At 32.5% G+C, this 13,011-nt stretch overlaps 1 protein-coding gene and 1 non-coding gene across 6 annotated transcripts in view; both read left to right on the top strand.

The window, feature by feature from the left end:
* LOC145935078 (uncharacterized) overlaps window positions 1–13,011 on the top strand; it is a 90,700-nt gene that overhangs the window by 22,693 nt on the left and 54,996 nt on the right. For 4 of the 5 annotated variants that reach the window (XM_083036133.1, XM_083036128.1, XM_083036131.1 and 1 more), the window contains exon 2: window positions 10,675–10,877. In XM_083036133.1, the coding sequence (XP_082892259.1) occupies window positions 10,675–10,877 (203 nt within the window). Of the gene's footprint in view, window positions 1–10,656; window positions 10,878–13,011 lie in introns of all 5 variants that reach the window. The other variant, XM_083036129.1, reaches the window with a different exon arrangement.
* On the top strand, window positions 10,406–10,477 carry Trnap-ugg (transfer RNA proline (anticodon UGG)). Its single transcript has one exon. It is a non-coding gene; the product is annotated as a tRNA-Pro (tRNA).

Raw genomic sequence — 13,011 nt, forward strand, 5'->3', positions numbered from 1 at the left:
TTATAAATTTCCCCGTTCTCCTCGCCGCTCATATTTTTCCCTTAACGTTTAAGCGATTTATTACTCGTGCGAAAACTGCATTTCATTAGGGAAATATTTGATTCTGATTCTCTCGCGATTTCACCCTAAGTAAAACAAATATTTTTACAGATATTGGAATATATTTTTGTCGTGTTTAATACGCGAAAGGTAAAAAATATATATTGGAATAAATTGAATGCTAACAAATGACATAGGATCTCAACGAGAATAAATTTAAACAATTTTTACTACGAGTTTATTTGCGGTAATTTCTTTATTTTAATGTAATATGTTAATCAGATAATATAACCAGAGATAGTAAATCGTATCAATATAGTTGCTGTAGAAATAATTTGCAAATATTCTTCAGTAGAATTATTATTGTAAGCGTTTTTGAATTTTTCTGCGATGTCTTCACTTGAAGATTCGTGGGAAATTAGATTATTCTCACTGATAAATTAGTTCCAACATTGTCGAATTAAAGCTGATCGGTGAACTAGAAAAATCCGGCGATATCGCGATTATAGAAACGAGGAAGTAAGATTTGCATAATAAGATGGATTATTATGATCTTATTATTCGGCATGCAACGCGAGTCAAAAATGTAACATATTATAAACATGTTTTAAAGATACTATAAAACGTAAAAGCACAATATTAAAGTATGCAGATTCCAATATTTTTTGTCACAGAAAAGGATACGCAAATGCGTTTGAATCATAAATGCAAAGCTGTACATGCATAGTGTAAATGCATCTCATTATATGCAGAGTGGTTCATCATCAGCATAAAATTTTAAACCGAATATTGATAAAATACGCGGTCAAGTTTCTCTAATAGAAAAAGAGGGACTCGAATTGCTAGAAAGCTTTTATAAATATTCATAAATATGTTTAAATGCTTTGAAATTTTATTTAAAATTTGTACTAAATTTGTATTAATAATTCTTAATATGAGTTATTTGGGAAAGTCCAAGAGTTAACAAAAGTCTGTGTTTATATGAAAGAATATCAAATTATTATTTTATTATAGTTGATGTGTGTAAACACGAAACGTAATTAACAATACTTTTATCATTTTGAAGCCTGTTTTCAGACATATTTAATTATAGAAATTATAGAATTTTTTATTTATTCGAATGCCTAGATATACCACTGAAATACGGTTCTGTCTGACAATGAGTCATGATTGCGAGTTAGCGAAACGTACGGCAAAAAAAGTCTGATTTTTAAACTTCGCGAATTCGCTGTCTTAGCATAGGCGAAGAAAAAAGGGTCGCATATTCGTTACGCGTTGGACCCCGGTTATGGTCATTGCGCCAATTCAGTCCGACATCCGTCCACGTCATACGTTCGCGTGTGGACAGGCACTTCGCTTCGCGGTTAAATACTCCCGTTAGGACCATGTTTTTTTTTTAAACCGCTTCACTGACAATGAGATAAAGGAATCAGTCACATCATTCATGAATTGAGGGTCTTGCGGAAGACGCTGTACAACGACTTTTGAACCTTGTCTGTGAACCCAAAATTTATAGGCGAAACGCTTGAATTTGAAATAGGATATTAGAGTACTTTTATTTGCAATCAAAGTACGAAGAAGCTATATTATATTCGATATTTTTATTAATATTGAAAATATTGATATTATGCAATATCTCGAACACTGACAATTGTCATGGTGATTATTACAAACATTTCTGTGTTTTTGATTGATGGAGATTAATGCAAATATACATATATATATACATATATCAGTATATAATATACATATATGTATATGTATTGTAAAGTTATTCAATTATATTCATATTACAAATATAAAAGTAAAATCGTAAATTTGTTCTGGGGAAATGTCAGGCTGATTGCGTCATTTCGAACGATAAACCTTTCATCAAGTAATGTGTAACTCGTGAAAGTTTGCATTTTCATAAATTAAAAAGTCGTCGAGATTTGATTAATGCAGTACCGAGATTTCTGATTACAGTCGCATTGAATTTCGATACACATATATATATATATATATATATATATATCTCTTTCGTGTGCTGTGTATTTAATTACATCTAATTATTATTCTCTGCTAATTAAACACAAATTGCATTGATGCAACACGTAAATATTAAATCTTTTTCTAATTGAATCACAATTGTAAATTATATTATTCAACATTATTATGGTAACAAAATGTATTATAAAGCACGATCGGTTACAGTAATTTAATTTCATAAATATTTATTTAATGAATATTATATGAACTTAATTAATAGAGATACACGAGAGAGATAGAAAAGAAAAATGCGTGTAAAGAGAAAGATCGAAATAACAAAGGATCAGTATATCATGAATCATAACTAGCCGGTGTATTGTTACCATTTTACTGCGTTCAACCGTTGCTGAGCGAAGTTTCTCATTGTAGAGCGGAGCGTGTCGTATTATATATCGCTCTCGCATGCAGAGTTAAAGGGTCAAGCTACCAGCGCTGCGCGCTCAGGAAAATGGTAATTAGCAAGCGGACGTACGATAGCATATGCGCACGTACGTTGTATTCCGCGAAAAATTAGCTAATCTACCTTAGTTGTCCAACTCGCATTCGTACACACGCATTCGTACACACGCATTCGTGATCGTCGTGGCGGAGAGGGACAGTGACACGTCACAGGATGCACGTGACGAGGCTGGGAGTGCTCGAGGTTGCAGTCAAGGCTGTAGAAAGGCGCTGCCCGGTTGCATCTTGCGAGCTATACCGAGCGGTCGTCGACCCCGAGCGCGTTTGTGCAAGGTCGTTTTACTTAGGTTCGTCTTGATCGACCTAAGTTGATGCGACGCCTCACGACCGACTAAACGCGCTTACGGTAATAGCGATGCATCAGAGTGAGTTGACTAGGTGTCGTGATATAAATCATGTTTAGAGAGCTTGGCTACTCGCGTAGAAATTTTTTTTAATCATCTCTGATTAGTTTGAAACGATAATTGGAAGTATTAATCGTTCGAATGATTAGGAAAGCTAACGAAACTCGAAGATAAAATGCTAATAAGATACAATTTTTATCGAATCTTGAAAATTAAGCTACAAGAAGATAAATAAAATATTTAGGAAAAAAACAGAATATTAATTTGAGACTTTATTTTAAAGACGTATAGTATAATATTGAGTTTGGGTGATAATTAATGATCTTCCTCGGCATTTTTCCTGGAGAAAAATGGACTTTAAATTGGTTAAAGAGACATTACGTCGCGTTACTGCGAGATATCCTTTACAAGTGCTATATAAAAGGAGATAGAAAGTCATCGACCCCAAAGAGGGCCAGTTGCATGAACGTGAATTAACGCTAACCTTAATTAATTTTATAATTAATAGGACGTATAAAGGAAATTACAACATTAGGTAGAGAAAAATATTTGTGTAAGCGTTACTGTGAACATCACGTGCGAGGAATTGCTTATCATTGCGTTTAACGTCAATGCAGTTAATGAAGTTACTTAATAAATTGTTTTGCTGGAAGACGAGAGGTGAGAGAAAATCGGTCGATGTAGAAAAATATTCCCACAAACACGGCGCGTCGAAATTAGCGACTAATTTGCTCGCCATAACAAAGAATTTTTTCGAATGCATTTAACGCGTTACGTGATCAATGTGAGCTATCGTTAATTATTCTTTCTTGCTCTATATTTGACTTTCTCAGCCGCGCTCTTTGTATAAGAGTCCCGTTCTCTCTGATTAAACTCTTTCTTCGACTCAGTTCTCTCGCGCCTAGTAGAAACTCTTTAATTAAAATATTATACCTTTGGCAAAGAAACTGACTACAAAAGAGCGACTTTCAAGTTTTGATTATAGTTTATGATAGTCAAGATGATTATAGGATATGGAGGATTATAGGATTTAGTAAGACGTGCTCAATTAAGAAGATTGGTGAAAAGAAGCGAGATAAAAAAAACAAAAGAATATAATTGCTGTTGTAATTGTCTTAATTTAGAATATTAGAATTATATAGAAAAGCGTAACGTAAAAAGAAGAGAGAATTATATCGGAGATATGAAAAAAAAAAAAAGAAAAAGATATGTGTACCGTACAACGTTATATATTGCGCAACACAACGTATAATTAAATAAATATACGTGATTGTAATCACTGTGACATTTTTTATTCCGGAAGAATAAATTCCGGAAGAATAATGTTTATTCGCGATTATAATGAGAGAGAATAATGATGAAACAAACAAACCATAGATATAAATCTTTCATCGGTCGACTGATTCTTACGTGGTTCTTACGAGGAAATTGCATTCTGTTTAATTAGTTTTCTGTCAATTTACACGGGAAGGCACAATTTCGTCGTGGCGGAAGAAGTTTCCTTTCACGAAGTCATTATATTGGTGTTTCCAACCATAGTATGTGATTTTTTGTGTCATTTTATCATTGCCTGCATCTTTTTCTGAGAAATTCAAGCGACTGGTGCGAATTTCTTCCCGATATTTCGTGTACCTCTACTCCTATTTTTGCAAATAATAGTGCAAGTAGTACGAGAAGTGTATATGTTAACGAGATTGGGCGGACTATGAGAAAGAATAATTTCGCGCGTTGATTTTCCTTTCGTTAACGCCTCGATTTCTCCATACTTCCGCTGTTTCATCTCGATCGATCCGAAGGCGGCATCGTAAAGTTGCCGCAAACGCATAATTTCGCGTGTTGCCAAGTTTATCTTTATGCAAATTTTATGTGTGTGTGTATCCTATGTGCAGAAAATACGGTTTATATAATCTGCTACGCTATAGTTATAATTTAAGCGATTTTAGCCGCATTTTTATTAATTTCAGTTCGTTACGTAATGTGTATTCGCGCAGCTGCTAGTCAAACAATGTATTCTATCGTGTTACAGTAGAATATAATTGTGAATTGTGAATAATACAAGCATACACTAATTCCATTACATTCAGTTGTTCCGTTACGTTGTCTCGCTATTGACTGTCGTAATAATGGTTTCTATTATTGCACACGTCAGCTGTATGCGCGTGGATCAATTACTAGGTATCATTACGCTGCTAAATTGACAGTATCTGTGGTATGCGATAGAGAAAATTTATTAAACGGAGAGCAAAAGCTTTTGTAAAAGAGTATACGAACGTAACTCCCTCATCGTCCACTTGCCTCTTCATTTATCAGTCCGCTCATCTCTCCCTAGCGGAATAATGAACTTGGCGTGTCTAATATATCTTCCATCGTGAATCGTGATGGGATCATATGGTTGATGCGCGGAAGATGAACGGACTTCCTGGCCACGATCTCTCTCAGCCAGGCGTTCGGGCATATTTTGTCCTAGCGGTAAATTATTCCGTCGCGTTTCGCAGCCTCTCTCTGTGCTCGTCATCATTTTATCTATCAAACCGCTCATTACGTAATCACGTCAGGTGGAGGAGGCTTCGTTTATGCCATTAACGATGCGGGTCGACCGGCGGGAACCGGACTCTCGACTGGCATAGACTCGATTAACTCGCTCGTGGAGAGATCAATCGCGGCCTCGAACTTGACACGCGGCATGATTCGCGATTACTATCTCTGATTTCTTGATTTGTATCGTTTCTCTCGCCAGGAGAAAAGTTTAGATATCTCGCGACAAATACTCAAACTCTACTATGCTCGTTTTCGTCTACGTTTTAATCGATCTCTTGTCGATTTCACTTGCGCGAAATTTTAATTAGACATCTCTTTTTGACGTGTAATAGGACATGTATTACACAAAAATCTTTTATAAATTTTTAATATGATTTTTACTTTTACCTTATCATTTAATTCTGTCTTTTCAGTATAAAATTTTATAAATATCATATTAAATAATTCATTTGATATATCAAAAGATGTGATATTTATAAAAAGTTATCATATTTTTCGTAAGAAAAATTTTACTTTAAATAAAATTAAAAAGATCTATTGATATTACAAATTTATATTATGACAAAAAATCTATAAACATTGGAATAGCTTTTATAATCTGAAGAAAGTTTAGTGTCGGTATTTTGAACTAAATATATAAATTTGTAACTTTTAGAATAATAACGTGATAATTTATGGTATATTAAATTATGTGATAATTTTTCGTATATTAAATTATGTTAATTGTGATGTAATATTGTTGTATTTATATTGTTACGTTTCAAAATTGTTTTATATTGTGCAAAATACGCCACAAAAAATTTAGTCGAATTAAATATTTAGTTTGTTCTTGAAGTTTTGCATGACAAACTCGCGAAATGACAATTTTGCTGGAACATATGTATATAAGTACGAATAAAACTTTGACATTTGCGCAAAACATATTTGTAGATATAAATTATAACTACGTGTGAATGACTATGTATGTTGTCTTCCTTAAGGAGAGACGAGTTTTATTTATGCGAAAACTTGTGAATAATTCTGTAATTGAATATTTTTAAGATGTATATCTTTGTATACATATATGTGGCATATTTTACGTAAGAACTATAATACCAATATTATGCTTCATCTTTCGTGTCTATGACGTATAAGAACTAATGATATTTATAGTGTTTAATTAATTATAATATGACAATTTTGTTGTAATTTTTATCTGAGATGTATTTTAGATTAAAAAGAAAATAAAAGAGAAGAGCGTTTTACATATTTTAAATAATTATTAACGAAATTTAAATTTACTTTTTTTTAGCTTAAATAACACGTTATAAAAAAGACGACATACGTAGACATTCGCACGTTGTTATAATTTATATCTACGAATATCTTTTGCGCAAATGTCAACGTTTTATTAATACTTAATATTCCAGCAAAGTTGTCATTTCGCGAGTTTGTCATGCAAAACTTCAAAAACAAATTGAATATTTAATTCGACTAAATTTTTTGTGAACGTATTTTACACAATATCGAAAAATTTTGAAACGTAACGATATAAACTGCTTTCGAGATATACATTTTATAAAATTATTTTTATAGAACCAATCTTTTTTTTTTTACAAATTAAAACTGTTTTTATAAATATTCATCGATCGGTAAACAATTATATTCAATTATCAGTAATTATTTCAATATTATTACTATTACTCTCAGAACAATTAATATAATATTAATTATTAGAATTTCAAATTTCGTTGCCACTGTCGCAAAGCAACCCTAATTTATGGCCCTTAAAGTGTCGATTTTTCAATTTTGTCTCTTTCGAGGCACAAAGCTAACATGGTGGACGCCTATTTATAGCCACTGGAGCGAGAGTAAGTGGCACTCGTTCTTGTTGCTTCAATTGTTATCCCTTCCTCCGTTACTTTTCCCCTCCGACCCCGATGACCTGAAACATCCGGGTAAATGGGGCAGAGGGCGAGGCAAGTCAAGAATCGCCCGGTTACACGGGTTATCTCGTCGACATCTTTGCAATAAGGTCACGTTGATCGCTACATGTCTTCTACGTCGTTCAGTAAACCCTTGTGATGATTGCGTACACGAACTTCTATAAAAAAGTAGATGAATAACCAGCCATTTCTCTTTAAATGATATCGTGCATATGCCAAATTTACACTTTCCTCTAGCTTTAATAAAATATTAGAAGTTATCAGTGCCGAATAATTGTGTGGAGATAATAAAGTATATGTATATTAAATAATTAAATTAAAACTCTTAATCAATATCTTTTTGATATAATATTTTTCGGAATATTGTAAAAATTTATAAACAGTTATAAGATAGAAACTTTATATAAAAATTATAAATGTTATCATAATAGCAGAAAGAATTTTAATGTATTATTTAGAATCTAAAAAAGTATTTACAGTATTATTTCTTTCCTCTGGCGCGACAAAATGTATATATATCATCAGTACAATTCATGTTTATTAATATCAAAATTCGTGATCGAAAGACGTAGAAATCTGCAACTGTCGGAAGATGAAACTTGAATTCTACATAGATAGAATGTAGTGCGTATTTCTCGCGTAATTCTCACAAACTTTGATCGACCGAAGTACGAGTGTTATCAGCAGAAGCTGCGATGCTATTCGGTTCCTCGCAAAGTGGATGCACCAAACGATATGTATATACATATATATGGTAGAAGTTATCGTTTTCGAGGAAACCTGTTTCACTCTTTGGCCATGTTAGTAAACATTTTAACGAAAATTTTTGATTTCGAGAGATTTCGATTTATTTGTTAATTTAGTGCCATTAAAAATAATACATAAATAATTTTCTAAATTAAAGTTTTTTGCTTGATTCTGTCCCGGACGTTATATATTATACAATTCGATTTGTTCGAGTTTTTGTTACCGTGATAAATAATGACACGAAACAAAACTGAATAAATAAATAATTTTTACTGTGTTTTTACGGCAATCATTATTTGTCGCGCATCTAGTTACAATATAAATTGAGGAACGTAACGTACTACAGGCAATTTACGCTTGACGCCTGATTTACGTTCGATGACGTAATTTGCATATTCTGGCGTGTATAAAAAAATAAAAATGATAAGTTTGCCGCCTCGTCAGTTTTTTGTTATCGCATTGGGGTTAAAGAATAAAATTCCGTCAAAATCGCCGAAGAGACCAGTGATTTTCTGACGGTCGAAGCGTGCGCTTGATACGAATATTCGCACGAAAATTGATACGAATTCGTTCGTTTCTCGATTTATCGCCAAGTTGGCATTAATACGCGGAGATTGTCGAAACAGTTTTACGTAACAAGCATAGCTGTCTTTTAAGAAAAATCCAATTACAAGTGAATGAATTTATTATAAGGTAGACAATTCAGTATTTTCAACAGAACAAATAATCTCCTTTGTTGTCTCCTCGAAAGAGAAACGACTTGAATTATAATTATTGGACTTAAGTCCATTGTTCTTCTGTACCGAAGGATCGTAAAAATAAGAATAAAATATTTTGAGAAGTGAAGATTTTTTACTTAAAAGAATGAAAAATTTAATTGAAAATATAACACGAAAACAAATAAATATGATCTCACTTCGGAGAAAACACTCGATAATTAAATTTAAGTTTTAAAATACATAAAAGCACATAAATATACACGTGAAAAAATATGAATGGGAAATTATGTTGAACGCATTGCATCATTATATCGCTTTCGTTTATTTTATCGCAGATGTCAAAGTTTCATGTTATCTATATTCTTCGAGATATTCTTGCAAAGAGTATGTGGTTAAGCGTCTATTATTGTTAAGGAGTTTAACTTGGTAAGAAAATGACGAGTTAAGCAAAGAATATTCCGGCAAAGAATACCTATTTCGTATTATCGTTGACAGTTATACATTGACAATGCAATTAAATGTTTATGTGTGTATGTACATTGCCATTCCATAATACAATCTTGCATTGTATTTAATCATAAATATTATGTTCTTGCGCGATTTTTTTTACGAGACACTCTAAAAAATTAAATTTCTCGTATTTCGTTTGTAACATTAGAATAATTTTTCACAGACCCGTCGGTTACATGATTTTGTCTGATTTTTCTCAATTATATTGAATTTAAATGAAAAGTAAAATTTTAATGTAAAACGATATTGTTTTTTGCTATACTGACAATGAGTATTGCTATCACTATCGTTTTGCACTATCGTTTTACTATTAACCAACAATTTATGGTATGTAGGAAAAACAGAATTATTAATTCCGTAATTAAGATTTCGCATAATATGCACCTGAGTATTCAGATACACCTGCAATATTTGTCAACTCAGTGAGCCGCATAGAACATTCATCTTAATTATCCTGCACTCTCGGTATGCCTCGAGTCTCAGTTTCCACATCAAATTAGTAACTGTACACGATGTGCAGCTGATTGATTCAATTATTCTATCGTTACAATTTACTGAGAATGAACCTTCATGCGATTTTACGCTCTGATCGGTCATTGGAAAGGTCGGACGTGTCTATGAGGAATATATCTTTCTCTTTATATAGAGTTTGTCGAAGCGTGAATAAGATGTCTAAGCTTGATCGGAAAAAGAATAACGAGAAGTTCGGTACCAGTTTTATTTGTGAAATCTATTGTTAATATAAAGTCATGTTTAAAGCGAAATATATATGTAGATTTAATGCACTTTGAATGTTTCATATAATTCTCTCGTGAATTTTACACATGACTTTTTCTTACATTATAAAAAGCTATGATAAAGAGCTATAAAAATATGAATATATTATAAAATTATTAATTTAAATGAATATATATATGTATATTCTTGTAGATATCTCAATCACGTTTCTTCAATTTTTAATAACTAAAATTGTAAAGATATATTTTTATTTTTTAGGCATTTTTTCAATTATATGCATATTTACGCACGTTATTATTAATTGAAATTAATAATTGCAGTCTATTCTTAAGAGCATATTGGTGAAAGACCATCAAGTGGCTCAGTGGTCTAGGGGTATGATTCTCGCTTTGGGTGCGAGAGGTCCCGGGTTCAAATCCCGGCTGAGCCCAATTCTTTCTTTTATTTTTATCTTCTTTCACATATATATATTTTTTACTATGTTTTTTTTTATATATATTACTTAAAAAAATTTTACACATAAAGAGAGTGCGCCCTACCTTATTCGATGGGTGATCACTCATCCGCGCAGTTTTCCCCGGGAAGCCTTTATTACAGCTCTGTAATTAGTCATGCTTATTGTTGCAGGACCGGCAGCATGGCGGCCGAAGAGGGGATGCTGGGCGGTGGTCTGGGCATAAAATTGAAATGCCCGACTCCCATATCGCGGTTGAGGGTGGAAAAGATCGAGGGCGGTCTGATGGTCGCCGGCGTTGTAATAGCGGCGAACTGCCAGATCGCACTTCCGGCGTTCGGTACCCTCTTCATGCTCGTCGGCGCCGTACTCACTGGTTCGTATTTCCGGTTTATATCATTTAAAGTCACTTTTGTTTTTTTTTTTTTTCTTTTACATAAGTATTTTAGTTACATAAATGTATGTTTCGTGCAAATTTATATGCGTAGAAAGCGCGGATGAAAAGGATTTTATTGCGATACTAACATGAGCTACTGCTAAAGAGAAGGTGGCTTTAGAAATCTTGTATTTTTAAAAGTGCGTACTTTGTGTCAACCAAACAACGTTCTTTCTGATATCGTTATACTTTATAAAACACGTTGCACGTTGTCTCTGTAGAGCCTGCGTTATGTGTTTCCTCTAAAATTGCAGACCCACATTCTAGGCGCACATTCAACATGAAAATGTTGCCGAGCAAATAAAATATAACATTAAACAGACATTATAAAAGTGCGGCGGAAATATAAATTCATCAGAGAATGCTACACATGTTAAATAAACGACAAGCATACTTGTATCTTCTGACGAATATTTTTGCAAGGTTTTACACTGCGGGGCTTCTAATCGCGCATAATTATCATTTTTTTTCACAATTATACAAATGCGCTCGCGTAATTTGGGATTTTGCAAAAGTATACAGTGTGTCGGACGATAGTGACGTTAGCCGAATGAGTCTCATGAATATTCACCAGTTTCGTGAATATTCTCATAATGCTTGTTTTTTCGTTTTTTCCGCATCATAATTTCATAATTGTTTGCATTCGCATTTGCATTTCCCAAACGTATAAAATTCGCGGAAGCGTAATTTCAATTGATACGACTAACAATGAAAATCATTAGCTTTGATTTTCTCGAATGGACATCATAGACAATAAACATTCTGAAATATCTCTCATTTTGAATTATTCTATTATTTGCGATTCTAAAAATATGTAATTTTTCACAATGTCGCGGTCGCACGAATGTGTGTGTGTGTGTGTATTATTTTTGAACTTTTATTTATTCTCCTTTATCTCGATGCTTGGCCGAGAGTTCGCAATATAGAAATGCATTATGGCGTGATTAGTTGTGAACATAATCTCAAGCTTTCCATTTCAGAGAAAGCATAGGCTACATAATCGCATGTGGGTCGTGTTTGAAAAAGAGAATCGGTATTTATTTCGGAACGAGAAATCATAATGATTAACGAGAAAGTGTCCTATTTCGTTTAGCGATACACTCTAAACTTGTTATTATTTGATTTAGCAATATCTGTATTATACGTGGTATGCTATTTTCTTGTTAATGAAACATGCGTAGACAGACTTGATATCGATTTTTCGTGAATATTATTTAAATATTATTAGAGAACTACTAAATTTTTTATTATTTAATATTATATAATATTAATATTAATAATAATAGAGACATTTCGATTGATCAAAACCATCAAAATATTTTAGTTTTAAAAATTAAATAACTCGAAAAATATTTTAAACATTTCACAATTTTTCAGTCTATAAACATCTTTTATATACATATTTATGATAATGATAGAATAGTGTAAAGCTGAAATTATATGAAAAACGGATGTTTTGAACGACAGCTTACGCATGTTGATAGCACAGACGTAACGAAGAGAGATAACTCTTCCAAGCCAACTTTGTTTACATACTATAAGCGGATTAATAGAAAAGGAAGCCATTTAACAAGCCGAAGCAGTAGTAGAGAAGTGCGAAGTTCTTAGAATTCCGCGAACACATTTAAATCGCAAATTACTTGATTGTATTTTATAATAAATTATGTCGCAGCTACATAGAGTTTGCTGTGCTTCTCTCTGTGTTATGCTGTTAAAAATATTAATAATTCCATGAATTTCCATGAAGAAATCCAAAACCAAGAGAGAACAAAATCTCGAAAATCTCTTTCGCAAATAAAAATATATTAATATAAATTTATATTAATTTTATATTATATTATATTTTTTATATTATATTAAATTATTTTATATATTATAATATTCAAGAAAAAAATATTCAAAAATCCGTAGTTGATTTTAAACCTCGTGGAACTTTGGAACTCGTGGAAAAGCGAATTTCAATTAATTCAATATTAATAAATGTTAATGTATTATTACGCGGAAGAGACAAGGCGTCTTCGAAGGCGAAAGACCGCTTGCCATTCTTTCTCGTTGAATTAATTTATTAGGCGCT

Source organism: Prenolepis imparis, unplaced genomic scaffold (genome assembly GCF_030444845.1).
Source record: "Prenolepis imparis isolate NDT839.2.m4 unplaced genomic scaffold, iyPreImpa1.0 SCAF_4, whole genome shotgun sequence".
Lineage (NCBI taxonomy): Eukaryota > Metazoa > Arthropoda > Insecta > Hymenoptera > Formicidae > Prenolepis > Prenolepis imparis.